The sequence below is a fragment of the Oryzias latipes genome, chromosome 3, assembly GCF_053564925.1.
Source record: "Oryzias latipes strain Hd-rR chromosome 3, Olatipes_Hd-rR_3.1".
Lineage (NCBI taxonomy): Eukaryota > Metazoa > Chordata > Actinopteri > Beloniformes > Adrianichthyidae > Oryzias > Oryzias latipes.
Window position 1 is genome coordinate 477,505 of NC_136239.1, and position 13,623 is coordinate 491,127.

Here is a 13,623-nt window from a genome sequence, read left to right on the forward strand (position 1 = left end):
AGAAGGTCTGCAGATCTCATCCAAGCAGTTTCTGCTCACAACAACAAAAAAATGTCATTTTTGACCAAAAAAAGACAGAAAATGCATTAAGAAAAGCTTAGTCGCAAACAAAAACAACTTTCAGAACTTTACCAAAGTTTCTAATCTGACATTTTTAAACTGAAAACAAAATGTACAAACATTTTTGGTGTATAATGCCAAACATTTCATAAAAACAGTGTTAATTATTAGACTTTTTATTGTATTTTTAAGTAATTTACGAATGCAGTAATTAAAGGTTCCATAGGTGTAACAGCATGTAAAAATACTTCACTGTATTAGGATTTTTGAAGGTACTTTAGTAGAAAAATGATAGTAAAGATTTGATTTGAAACATATTGAATGTAATGTGGATGTTCCCATAAACACAGACTGGACTGAAAATCTGTCCAATGAAAAAACAGATTTCTGCTCCCATTTTTTTTTAACTTGTCCTGTCCAACAGCTGGGCAGGCAGATGAGAGCTGAGGGCCTCTTGTGTTGGACATATTTTACTTTAACAAGAGGGGTTATTAATCTTCAGACAAACCAAAGGTATGACTGAATAAACCCCTTTTGGAATCGAGGCCAGACTTTATTCATTTTAATTATTTTTGAAATTCTTTTGGACCGGACGTCCAAGCTGCTATGTTGAGTTCTGTACTTAGTCAATGGAATTTTCCTAAATCTGTAGGTCGTTGATGATGAACTTTTAGAGATGTTGTGAATTTTTTTCTTATACATGTGGCTCCAGGAAAATCAAACCTATGAGTCAAGAACCAATAAGATTGTATATTTTCAATAACTAACCTAAAGGAGCTGCAGAACATTCAAACAAGCATAACTTCTCAGTGCTGAAGGCTGCAGTTACCCTCATTGACAGTGACTTTTTCTTTTAAAGCACGTAACACAGATACTGTGACAGACCTAAACTAATATGCTCTGGTGTTTTTGAATTGCAGAAACAAACATTTATGTGTCTTTTTTTAAAATAAAACAGATCTGATCCAAATTTCTCTTTTCAGATGTAAGTCAAATGTCCATTTCATTTGGAAATCAAGTTTCTTGAGGCTGGAGGAAGAGTGGAGGGGAACCAAATTCCCATTTCTCTGACTGTGTGTGAAGTGTTCCCTCATCTGTGGTTTGGAGTGTTTGTTATTCTGATGTTCTGTGTTTGTTGAATGAAGTCCTCCAGCAGGAAATTCCTAGAGTCTGGTGTGATATAATATTGTAATTCTCTGAAAGTGTTAGGTTTTCATTTCAACCATAAGTCATAATAACCAAAATTACAAAAAGATAAGGCTTAAAATACTGTTCAATAAATGTGTAATGATTCTTTTTATAATAAGACAAAAAACAGACAAAAGCATGAAACGGCCTAATGTTCTGTGATATTTTCAGATGTCCCTGTGGTTTTATTTTTGTGTTTATCTGGATGTCATTTTGCATTTTCTCACTGCGAGCTGTGTCCAGGTCGTCTGCATATATATATATATATATATATATATATATATATATATATATATATATATATATATATATATATATATATATATATATATATATATATATATATATAAAACGCCCCTCTCACCCTCCGCGGGTGGTTTCTCCTCCAAGCTGGGGTCCTCTACCAGAGGCCTGGGAGCTTGAGGGTCCTGCAGTATCTTAGCTGTTCCTGTTCTTTTCTGGACTGAGAGGTCTGAGGTCTTTCCAGGTATCTGTTGTAGCCACTCCTCCAGCTTGGGGGTTACTGCCCCCAGTGCTCCAATTACCACAGGCACCACTGTCACCTTCACTTTCCAGGCTTTTTCCAGTTCTTCTCTGAGTCCCTGGTATTTCTCCAGTTTCTCAAGTTCCTTCTTCCTGATGTTCCCATCGCTTGTGCCACATCCACCACAACGGCTTTCGTCTGTTCTTTATCCACCACTACAATGACTGGTTGGTTCCCCATTACCATCCTATCAGTCTGGATCTGGAAGTCCCACAGGATCTTTGCCCTCTCATTCTCTACCACCTTCAGGGGTGTTTCCCATTTTGACCTTGGGGTTTCCAGTTCATATTCTGCACACATGTTCCTGTATATTATTCCAGCCACTTGATTGTGGCGCTCCATGTATGCTTTACCTGCCAGCATCTTACACCCTGCAGTTATGTGCTGGATTGTTTCAGGCGCTTCTTTGCACAGCCTACACCTTGGGTCTTGTCTGGTGTGGTAGATCTGAGCTTCTATCGCTCTGGTGCTCAGGGCCTGTTCCTGGGCTGCCAGGATGAGCGCTTCGGTGCTGTCCTGTAGGCCAGCCCTTTCTAGCCATTGGTAGGACTTCTTGATATCAGCCACTTCAGTTATGGTCCGGTGGTACATCCCATGCAGGGGTTTGTCCTCCCATGAGGATCCGTCCTCCAGCACTGTATCCTCTGCTCTCCATTGCCTGAGACATTCACTGAGCACACTGTCAGTTGGGGCCTTGAGCTTGATGTACTCATGGATCTTGGATGTTTCATCCTGGACAGTGGCTTCTACGCTCACTAGTCCTCTGCCTCCTTCCTTGCGGCTAGCATACAGTCTCAGGGTGCTGGATTTGGGATGGAACCCTCCATGCATGGTGAGAATCTTTCGTGTTTTAACATCCATGGTGTGTATCTCTTCCTTTGGCCATCTTATTATTCCTGCAGGGTATCTGATAACTGGCAGTGCGTAGCTGTTTATTGCCCGGGTCTTATTTTTGCCATTGAGCTGGCTTCTTAGGACTTGCCTTACTCGTTGGAGGTATTTAGCTGTTGCAGCTTTCCTTGTTGCCTGCTCCAGGTTGCCATTTGCCTGTGGAATTCCAAGGTACTTGTAACTGTCCTCGATGTCTGCTATTGTTCCTTCTGGGAGTGAGACCCCTCCTGTGTGGACTACCTTGCCTCTCTTTGTCACCATCCGGCTGCATTTCTCGAGCCCGAATGACATCCCAATGTCAGTACTGTAGATCCTGGTGGTGTGGATCAGGGAGTCAATGTCACGCTCGCTCTTAGCATATAGCTTGATGTCATCCATGTAGAGGAGGTGACTGATGTTGGCCCCATTTCTGAGTATATATATATATATATATATATATATATATATATATATATATATATATATATATATATATATATATATATATATATATATATATATATATATATATATATATATATATCGTTTGCAGCATTCAGTCACATTGTGCTTTCAAAAAAGCAACAAAAATCCAGCTCCAGGTTTTTGTTTTCTGTCATTTTTCACAACATCTGAAACATTATAAGGATGCTAATTGTCATGAGGCGTTTTCTGCGTGTCTTTTGCGAGCTTTTGTTTCAAAGAAAGGTCACTTCATCGTCCAATTTCAACCCATTTGTTAGGATGTTGATTTGGGGAGAACAATGTCTGACAGGAAACTGAAGGTTTACAAATGTATTGGTTCTTGTAGAAAGGACTCTGCTCCATATTTATGGACACCAACATCCACTCTGACACAATCACGACAACAAACACTTCTGTTGGAAGGGTTTACTGACACCGGCAGAAAAGACAGATCAGAAGAACTGAGTAACACGTCTGTCATGAATTTATTTCCTCTTTTATGCTGATGACAGTCAACTTTATTTGCCTCTAAAATTACATTATTCTCCATGATTATAGATTTGTTTAAATAGTACAATTGTGTGTAACCCTTGTGCTATCCTAGGTACTTTACCATTGGGAGTAGGGTCATCTAGACCCACTAGACAGTTGGGTCATCTAGACCCACTAGACAGTGCTCTGAACCTTTTTTCTTCAATGATTTGTGATCTTCACTGGTGTCCATGGATTACATGAAATCTTTCCACCTTTATCCACCTTTGTCATGGTGGGGAGAACACCTCAATGGAAGGGGGGGGGGGTCATCTAAGATAGCACAGGGGTTAAATCTGCAATCTCCTGTCGATTTGGAGACAAATATTATAACCTGACTGTGAAATGTAAAGGAATTTAGTGTATATAGAAAAAAACTGACAAGCTCCTCTCTTTCCATTTATAAAAAGTTCCCTCTGGCTTTTGTCTCCGTAAAAGTGTTTCATTTTTTGATGACTGACCTTTTTTCTGTTGATGTTATGATATTTCATTTCATTTCAGTTGGGTTTTGTAACTCAGTCAGGAAAGCTCTCTTAAATCATGACGTAGAAAAAAGTGACGTGGAAAAGATGTCACGGAGAAACGTCTCCATTTAAAGGCTAATTCCCAATTGTTGGCCTGTTTCAGTCACACGTTTTGTATGAATCCCATAAGAAGCCAGAAAAACATCAGAAATGCTCCACATATATTCCACTATCGATATCCCACATCATTCTATTTTGAAGGAAAAATGGCTCTGGGCTCTAATGGGTTAAGAGGAATGATAAAATGTTTCTGCACCAAGAAAAAAAATCAAGAGGTGAAAATACGTCTGTTTTTTAAATGCAGGGGAAGATCCAGAAAATGGAGTTTGGACTACAGAAGGCTCAGACTCTTCACAGCCACGATCCCATTCAGCCATGCACACACACATGCACCATGACGGCCAGACACTGGCGCCAATCCATGACCACCAGGAGGGTTTTGTCTAAGGACACTGACACATGGACGAGCTACTGAACCACCGATAAGATGTCGACCGCTCCCCCCCTGCACCACAGCTGTGTTAAAAATGGTCATTCTTTTTAACAATGGCTGTTTTACTAACTGCAACAGCGTGTAATGTACATATAATACAAATAAAAACCAAACAATTCCTTTTTTGCACAGACACGGTCTTGACCAGTCCTCCTACAGCAACGGCCACAGACTGAGTTCATGCAGACTCTCCTGTTTGGCTGTTTTCACTCATCAGATCAAACTTTTGTCGTCTGACCTGAACAAAGAAACTGCTAACCAGAGAGTTTATGACTTTTGGAGCGGGCGGCGCTGACCTTGGTTGCAGAGGGAGCCGAAGTATCCGGACAGGCATTGGCAGCGTCCGCTGACGTGGTGGCACACGCCTTCGCCGTGGACACACGGAGGGCAGGACTGGCTGCAGGCGGGGCCAAAAAAGCCGGGAGAGCAGACTGTGGAGTGGACACACATGCAGGAGTGAAAAAGGCTCACTGGTCCTCCACACACTGAAAGGCTTGTGTTAATGCAGAAACAGGAAGTTGGCTGAATGAGCTTTGTTCGCCCCCCAGCAGGGGTAAAGCATCTTCCCACAGCGTTTAATTAGCTTTAATTGATGGAACAGAAAGTGGTGAGGAGACCTGTGCCTCCTTTGCTGCACAGCACTTCCCTCATTAAGATAATCGCTTGATTTGTGAGCGGAGGGGCTCTGAATCCATCTGCCTGAGCGGCGGTGTGACCGCCATGCTCAGTCGCCAGCATGAGGCCTTCCACCAGGATCAGGTGGGTTCATATTAGAACCCAACAGTCTGCGGCTGCTTTTCTGCCATGATCGTTTTTCTAGGACGTGTTTTCTCCCAGCAGCCCTTCCACAAAGCTCTGACAGAATTCTACTGGACATTTCTTCAGTATGTGAGTGTGCGTGCATGCTTGAAGTGTTTATTTACCTCGCCTGCAGGTGGCGCCGCGGTATCCTGGTGCGCACACACAGGCGCCGTCTTCTGGCGAGCAGGTGCCTCCGTTCTGGCAGGAGCAGCTGTATGAGCAGTCAGGCCCCCACCGTCCCTCCTCACACACACTGTCACAGTGCACACCTCCACAAACACAGAGACATCCCAGAGTTAGAGAGGAGCTCACACTGAGGAGGAGGAAGATTTGAAGAAGCTTTGATTTGGTTTTTGATCCGGCTCAGCTCTAATCTGTGCACAGATGTAGAAGGTCCAGATTCTGAGCTTTGCGTGTCAATGCCAGTCTGCTTCCTCAGCAGCTGTGCAGGTGAACTCCTTCATCATCATGGATCCTGATCAGTCTCTCACAGACTGAACCGTTTCTGTTCATCTTCACCTCTGAGACTCATGACCTCATGACCTCATGACCTCGTCACAGGGGTCTGGTGTTCAGAGCAGCGGCAGCCTGAAGCTCAGTCTAGAAGACCTTTCTCAATCATCTTCTTCAGTTTCTGTGCCGGTTCTTCACAGCATCCAGAGCTCATTAGAACAGACGGCTGATGGTTGACTGATGTCTATCATGGTGAGGCAGAGTGTTCTGCTGTATGCTACGCAGGATGCCCCCCCACCACACACACACACTCACACACGCACACACAAAAGGACAGCACAGAAGAAGCACAACATCGCAGCAGGAATCAGCAGCTCATCTGAAGGACGCCGTTGGAGACAAAGTCCCTTTCTGACCACAGAGGAGAGGAGAAAAACTCTGTCCTCTACATGGTCTGCAGGCCGGCCCCCTGCACCGTCTCTCAACAGAGGGGTCCAAAGGGTCTGAGACATTTCCTGTCCCCCAAGTCCATCCAGTTTGACATTCATGTCCACCACCACTGACAGTAACGCTGCCTGATTGAAGTTAGAATAAGCCTTCTGCATTTTGTGGATGAAATGGTGTTTAAAGGCAAAGATGCAGATCTTCATGACTTTTGGGTCTTTCATCCTTTCTCAAAGTGTCTGGTTCTTTCATCAGTCTTGCATGCAGATACGTGTTTGTCTGTGTGTGTTTGTCTGTGTGTGTGTGTGTCTGTGTGTTTTTGTCCTGGTCCACACAGAAGCTGGCTTAAAGAATAGATCAGAGCTCTGCTGCTCACAGGGGACAGTCTGGAGACGCCGGCGCCCAGGAGATTCACGTTACATTAAGTAACACAAAGCAACACAAACACACACATTCCTAATCTGATATGAGTGCACAGACACAGACACACAGTAGGAAGGGCTCTGCCTCCCCCTCAGAGCAGCGGCCTGGCTTTGTGCCGCTCATTAGAAACCTTCTTTGACTTAAAATATGAAAGAATATTAGAGTGGGATGACGGCGGCTATTAGAACTCCATTAATAACTCCATGGAAGCCACAAAGTGGGTGAAAATCAGGAGCTCTGGTCATTAAGATCTGAAGTTCAAATAATGAGCAGACAGAGGTGGAGGATGAGGAGGGTGAGGATGTGAAGCCAAGGAGGAAAACATGAAGCACTATCAAGCATCGTTTGATAGATAGACTTTAATAATCCCGAAGGAAATTTTAAGTGGCCAGCTGCCCATTCTTAAAAGCACAATCATTCCTAAAACAGATAAAAACACAATAAATAGATAAAAATATAAAAGGATAAAAAGAATAAAAGCAAGTATGAACAATTCCTAAAAAAATGTCAAGTTTCCCAGAAATTCAGCTTAATCAAAATCAGAAGCAAGAATAAAAGCTCTCAACACAGAGTGTTGTGCAGTCTGATGGCTCGAGGGACAAAGGACTTTCTAAGTCTGACGGTGGTGCAGCGTTGTGATAAAAGTCTGCTGCTGAAGCTGCTCTTCCTCTCACTGAAGGCCTCATGCAGAGGGTGTGTCACATTATCCATAATTGCCTGAAGTCTGGACAGTGTCCGTTGTTCTGCCACCTCCTCCACTGTGGCCAGCTTCAGTCCCACAACAGAGCTAGCCCTCCTGATGATCTTGTTAAGTCTGGTCAGGTTTCTCTTGCTTGTGCCACACCAGCACATAGAGCTGTGACAGTGTCGAATTTTTCGCGGTGATGAACCACCAGGGGGCGCGGTGTCGCGGTTAACCGCAGCCCCCCCCCCCCCCCCCCCCCCAAAAAAAAAAAAAAAAACACAAAATCCCCCGGCGGCCGCATCGGAAATAAATACAGTTAAAACGTACTATTCTTTGTTAACAATGACAACAAATGACAACAACCAACAACTACATATCTAACTTGTGAACTAACTATAGGTGTTGTAGATTGACTGTGTGTGAGCGCGGAGCGTCTTGTGTAGTTATAGTAGGAAGGTGCGCACACGTGTGTTGGGGGTGCGTGTTGATTCTTTTGCAGCGGACCGCTCTGGAGCTGCACGCAAGTTTCACCAGTGCTCTCTGGTACAGACATCTTCTCAGAATATTATTTATTGCCCAGTAATAAACAGACTGCAGACACTTTGTCACCTTTCCGGTAGCCGTGAAGCCTGACACCCATGGAGAAGGCGGGGCAGGAGGCTCCGCCTTTGTTTATACAGACACGTATCGTAACGTTACGCTGCAAAAAATAGTTCCCAAACAAAACATGTAGTGATTTTCATGGAAATCTAACAGTGCGCGTTCATGTTTGGTGTTACGGATTGAAGGAGGACAGTTACCCCCCCCCCCCAACACAAAATCCTCCGTTGGGCGGCCGTGTCGCGCACTTAGGAACGCACGCAGCTTGTAATGGAAATGAATACAATGGAAATTTATAATTAGAAAGCAGTAAATTTGTCGTATTTCCTCACGAGACGGAAACTTCTGTTGTAGAATAAGGATGTGTGCTTCTGAAAGCGCGCGCCTGTTTGTGTAAACGGAGCCGCGTGCCACGTGCAGCGCGAAGGCAGACACTGAGAGCACGAGCGGTGGGAGAAAAGGAGACAACAGTCTGAAAGAAAGAAAGTCTGAACACTAGCAGAAAAAGGAAATTATCACCAAAGATGAACGTGTTTATTATAGTTCCAAACACGCACCATATGCAAAACGTAAAGAAAAAAAAAAAAATAGTGCGTAAAAAAAGTGCGGTGATGCGGTCATCACCGCGGTGATGCGGTCATCACCGCGGTGATGCGGTCATCACCGCGGTGATGCGGTCATCACCGCGGTGATGCGGTCATCACCGCGGTGATGACCTCATGATGATTATGCGTCTCATGTACAGAGCGATTATGTCATCAGCCTCAGCATGCCTCAGCATGATTATGTCGTCTCGTGTACAGAGCGAACAACATCCGGGAAAGAACTGTGCCTTGAGGTACTCCCACACTGCTGCAGAGTGTTCTTGAACGGCTGGCCCCCATCCTGACAAACTGGGGTCTGTTCATGAGGTAGTCCATGATCCAGGATATTAAGTATGGCTCCACTGACATACTCCTAAGTTTTTCCTGCAGGATTGGGGGTTGGATTGTGTCAAATGCACTGGAGAAATCAAAAAACAACATTCTCACTGCACACCCCCCTTCATCAAGGTAAGACAACGTGCGGTGGAGGAGACACAGAACGGCATCCTCCACTCCCACCTTCTCCCGATACGCAAACTGCAATGGATCCTGGGCATGTTGCACCTGGGGCTTCAGCATCTGCAGCACTAACCTCTCCATGGTTTTCATTATGTGAGAGGTCAGTGCAATTGGTCTGTAGTCTTTATTGTCCCTCGGCTGCTTGACCTTGGGCAGAGGAACGATGCATGAGGTCTTCCAGAGTGTCGGTATTTTACCTAGGCGCAGGCTCAGGTTAAAGAGATGCTGGAGAGGACCTCCCAGCTCATCTGCGCATGTCTTCAGGAGCCTGGGGGACAACCCATCTGGGCCTGCTGCTTTCCTGGTCTTCAGTTTCTTCAGCTCTCTTCTTACCTGATGTTCAGTAAGTGAGGTGTAATGAGGGAGAGCTGATTCCACCAGTGCAGGTTCATTTGTAGGATGAGGAGGGAATAGTGGGGCACAGGATGAGGTAGGTGTGGGTTGTGCGGATGAATTAAACCTGTTAAAATGATCATTTAGATCATTGGTTCGCTCCACACTGTCTCCTCCAGATGCAGCCCCTTTTTTACACCCTGTGATTGTTTTCATTCCATCCCACACTTCTTTTATGTTGTTTGCTCTCAGTTTCCCCTCTATCTTAGCTTTGTAGTTTTCTGTAGAGCTTCTCAGACAGCACCTCAACTCAGATTGCACAGCTTTTGTCTTTTCCAGATTATTTTCTTTGTAGGCTCTCTTTGTCCTGTTGAGGACCTCCTTCGTCACTCTGGTGATCCAAGGCTTGTTGTTAGCATAACAGCGCACTGCCTTTGTGGGCATCACAATATCCAAACACAAATGGATATAGTCTGTCAGACACTGTGACGCCTGCTGGATGTCCTCACCGTGGTGGTCCAGTAGCACGCTCCAGTCTCACAGTCTCTAAGCTCCTCCTCCGCCTCTGGTGTCCACCTCCTTACTATTCTGGTTGATGGAGGCTCTCTCTTCACCAGGGGTGTGTACCTGGGTTGTAGAGCGATCAGTATGTGATCTGATTTGCCGAGAGGGGGAAGGGGCGTGGCTTTGTATGCCTCCTCGATGTTGGCATAGAGTAGGTCGATTGTGTTGTTTCCGCGTGTAGCACAATCCACGTATTGACACATGGATGGCACTGATGAGTCCAGAGTGATGTGATTAAAGTCCCTTGAAATCACCACGACTGCCTGGGGATGTCAGGATTGGAGGTCCGTTACTGCCGTGACCACAGTCTCCAGCGCCGTCTCCACGTGCGCTCCTGGTGGGATGTAAACACAGAGGGCCAGGACATGCGTAAACTCCCGGGGTAGGTAATAAGGCCGGATGCTAACAGCTAGCAGCTCACAATCTTTGGAGCAGATTGTTGTCCTTACTGTGAAGTGTCTGTGGTTGCACCACCTATTGTTTATGTACAATATGAGGCCACCACCTTTGCTCTTGCCACACGCTGCAGTGTTTCTGTCCGCACGCACCGTGGAGAAGCCGGGTAAATCCACAGTGTAGTCTGGTATGTTTGCTGTTAGCCAAGTCTCCGTTAGCATGATTAAGCAGCTCTCCCGGTAGGTTTGTTGGCTCCTCACCAGTGCAAAGAGTTCATCAGACTTGTTGGACAGTGAATTTACGTTCCCCATGATCACTGATGGAATCGGAGGCTTGTATTTCCGCTGACGTTCCCATTTGGCTTTAGCTCTCGCTTTTAGTTTTGTTCCGGCACAGGTGCCCCTGTACCGCTTTTTTTACTTCAGGAGGAATGTTACGTTTCAATCCAGCACCGTTCTTCTTTAGAGCCAGAAGTTCAGTTCGTGAATAGACCAGTCTCTGGAGGTTAATGTCATTATTTACGTACTTCTTGCGCCCGTTGCATTCATTCCATACATTCCATTCAGCAGCTGACCGGCTGCCACGCTCCTGCGTCGGCGCCATCGCCATTGTAATCATCATGTGATCATTAAGGCTAAAAAGTTCCTGCAGTGGCAGCAGAACTAACGCCAAACACAAAGGTGGGGTTCTTTTTCCCTCATAGTTCAGTTTTTAACAACAGCAAACAGACAAACTGGTTTTCCATGTTCACTCCAGAAAAATCCTCAAACAAATAAAAGGAAACAAAGACGGATGTTTGTGCTTCAAGCCTTTGTGGAAATAGTCTGTTCCACCATGAAGGCATGTCAGGATTGATGTATTTTGGGTTCAGTTCTTCTTTTTTCCTCCGAGGAACCTGACATGCAAATGTAAACATGTTAACCCGCTCAGTCCGTGTCAATGTTGTTGTTTCTCGTGGTTCTGTTCATGTCAATGAGGTTCAGTTCCTTGGTCTTGTAGTAAATGTCAGGTCTTTTTTATGTAGTTTATCATTTACAGTGGAAGGAAGGAAACAGTATTTGATGCCCTAATAACCATTAAGGGTTGTGGTTCACACAGACCAGTTACCTCTAAAGTACTCGGGTTCGTCTGCGATGCCTGCCTGTTGCGTTGCGGGAGATTCTGTTTCATGATGTGCCCCCCTTATGGGGCAGTGGTGTAACGGTTTCAGTTCATTTGTGTTTTGTTGCTGGACTTCCTGTTTTATTTTGTAGTATTTCCTGTTTCATTGTTGTTTTGAGTTTTACCTTGACCCATTCAGTCCTGAGTGTTTCCACCTGTGTCTTGTTGCCTTGTATGTATTTAAGTCCTGTCTTTCCCTTCCTCCTGTGCTGGTCCATAGTTTGTAATTGTCTCGCTCCCCCGTTTTCAGAGTTTTTCGAGTCTCGAGTTTTGCCTGCCTGTTGCAGTGGTTTTGTTTTGTAGTTTCCAGTTTTGTTATTAAACCTCCATTCCCTGCATCCTCCTGCCTCCTCTCCTCTCTGCGCCTGGGTACCTCCCATTCCCCCCGTAACAAGTGGCTTGTCCTGCCACCCCTGTGTCGATCAGTTCATCCCAAACTCAAGCAATCAGCCCCCCCCCCCCACCCCAGTACTTCTAAAACGTATGAGTCAGTGAGGACATTTTGTGTCATAAATAATGTTGTGGTTTTGTCCTTTCAATAGTGTTTCTGCTGCATTAAAATGTGTTATCACACGGACATGTCACCTTAGATATAAAATACATTTTTGAAAAATTTTAATTTGGAAGTACACTGGACGTTTTTATTTTGAAACTCAGATCTGTTTCCCATTTCCCCAGCCTTTTGCCACGACACTGACCCATCAATGGACTGGAAGTAGCTAGCATAGCGGTGCAGAGGGACGGATGTCAGACGCAGACATGACGGAGACGATGCTAACATTCACACGGATTCCACCTGTTTGAACCAATCACCTGTAGAAGAGACACCTGTCTGAACTAATCACCTGTAAAAGAGACACCTGTCTGAACTAATCACCTGTAGAAGAGACACCTGTCTGAACTAATCACCTGTAGAAGAGACACCTGTCTGAACTAATCCCCTGTAGAAGAGACACCTGTCTGAACTAATCACCTGTAAAAGAGACACCTGTTTGAACCAATCACCTGTAGAAGAGACACCTGTCTGAACTAATCACCTGTAAAAGAGACACCTGTCTGAACCAATCACCTGTAGAAGAGACACCTGTTTGAACCAATCACCTGTAAAAGAGACACCTGTCTGAACTAATCACCTGTAAAAGAGACACCTGTTTGAACCAATCACCTGTAGAAGAGACACCTGTCTGAACTAATCACCTGTAAAAGAGACACCTGTTTGAACCAATCACCTGTAGAAGAGACACCTGTCTGAACTAATCACCTGTAAAAGAGACATCTGTCTGAACTAATCACCTGTAGAAGAGACACCTGTCTGAACTAATCACCTGTAGAAGAGACACCTGTTTGAACCAATCACCTGTAGAAGAGACACCTGTTTGAACTAATCACCTGTAGAAGAGACGCCTGTCTGAACTAATCACCTGTAAAAGAGACACCTGTCTGAACTAATCACCTGTAAAAGAGACATCTGTCTGAACTAATCACCTGTTAAAGAGACATCTGTCTGAACTAATCACCTGTTGAAGAGACGCCTGTCTGAACTAATCACCTGTAGAAGAGACACCTGTTTGAACCAATCACCTGTAGAAGAGACACCTGTCTGAACTAATCACCTGTAGAAGAGACACCTGTCTGAACTAATCACCTGTAGAAGAGACACCTGTCTGAACTAATCACCTGTAGAAGAGACACCTGTCTGAACTAATCACCTGTAAAAGAGACATCTGTCTGAACCAATCACCTGTAGAAGAGACATCTGTCTGAACTAATCACCTGTAGAAGAGACGCCTGTCTGAACTGATCACCTGTAGAAGAGACACCTGTTTGAACCAATCACCTGTAGAAGAGACACCTGTCTGAACTAATCACCTGTAAAAGAGACACCTGTCTGAACCAATCACCTGTATAAGAGACATTTGTTTTTAACCAATCACCTGTAGAAGAGACGCCTGTCTGAACCAATCACCTGTAGAAGAGACACCTGT

General features: G+C 44.7%; 1 protein-coding gene across 7 annotated transcripts in view; it reads right to left on the reverse strand.

Annotated features, from left to right (window-relative positions):
* The window catches only part of LOC101158923 (multiple epidermal growth factor-like domains protein 11), a 227,473-nt gene that overhangs the window by 13,280 nt on the left and 200,570 nt on the right, over positions 1-13,623 (reverse strand). For all 7 annotated transcript variants that reach the window (XR_013654747.1, XR_013654745.1, XR_013654746.1 and 4 more), the window contains exons 14-15: positions 5,599-5,745; positions 4,972-5,106 (exon numbers count right to left, since the gene is read on the reverse strand). Coding sequence is in view for 4 of the 7 variants with exons in the window: in XM_078944099.1 (XP_078800225.1) it covers positions 4,972-5,106; positions 5,599-5,745 (282 nt within the window). In the remaining 3 variants the exon portion in view is untranslated. The remainder of the gene's footprint in view (positions 1-4,971; positions 5,107-5,598; positions 5,746-13,623) is intronic.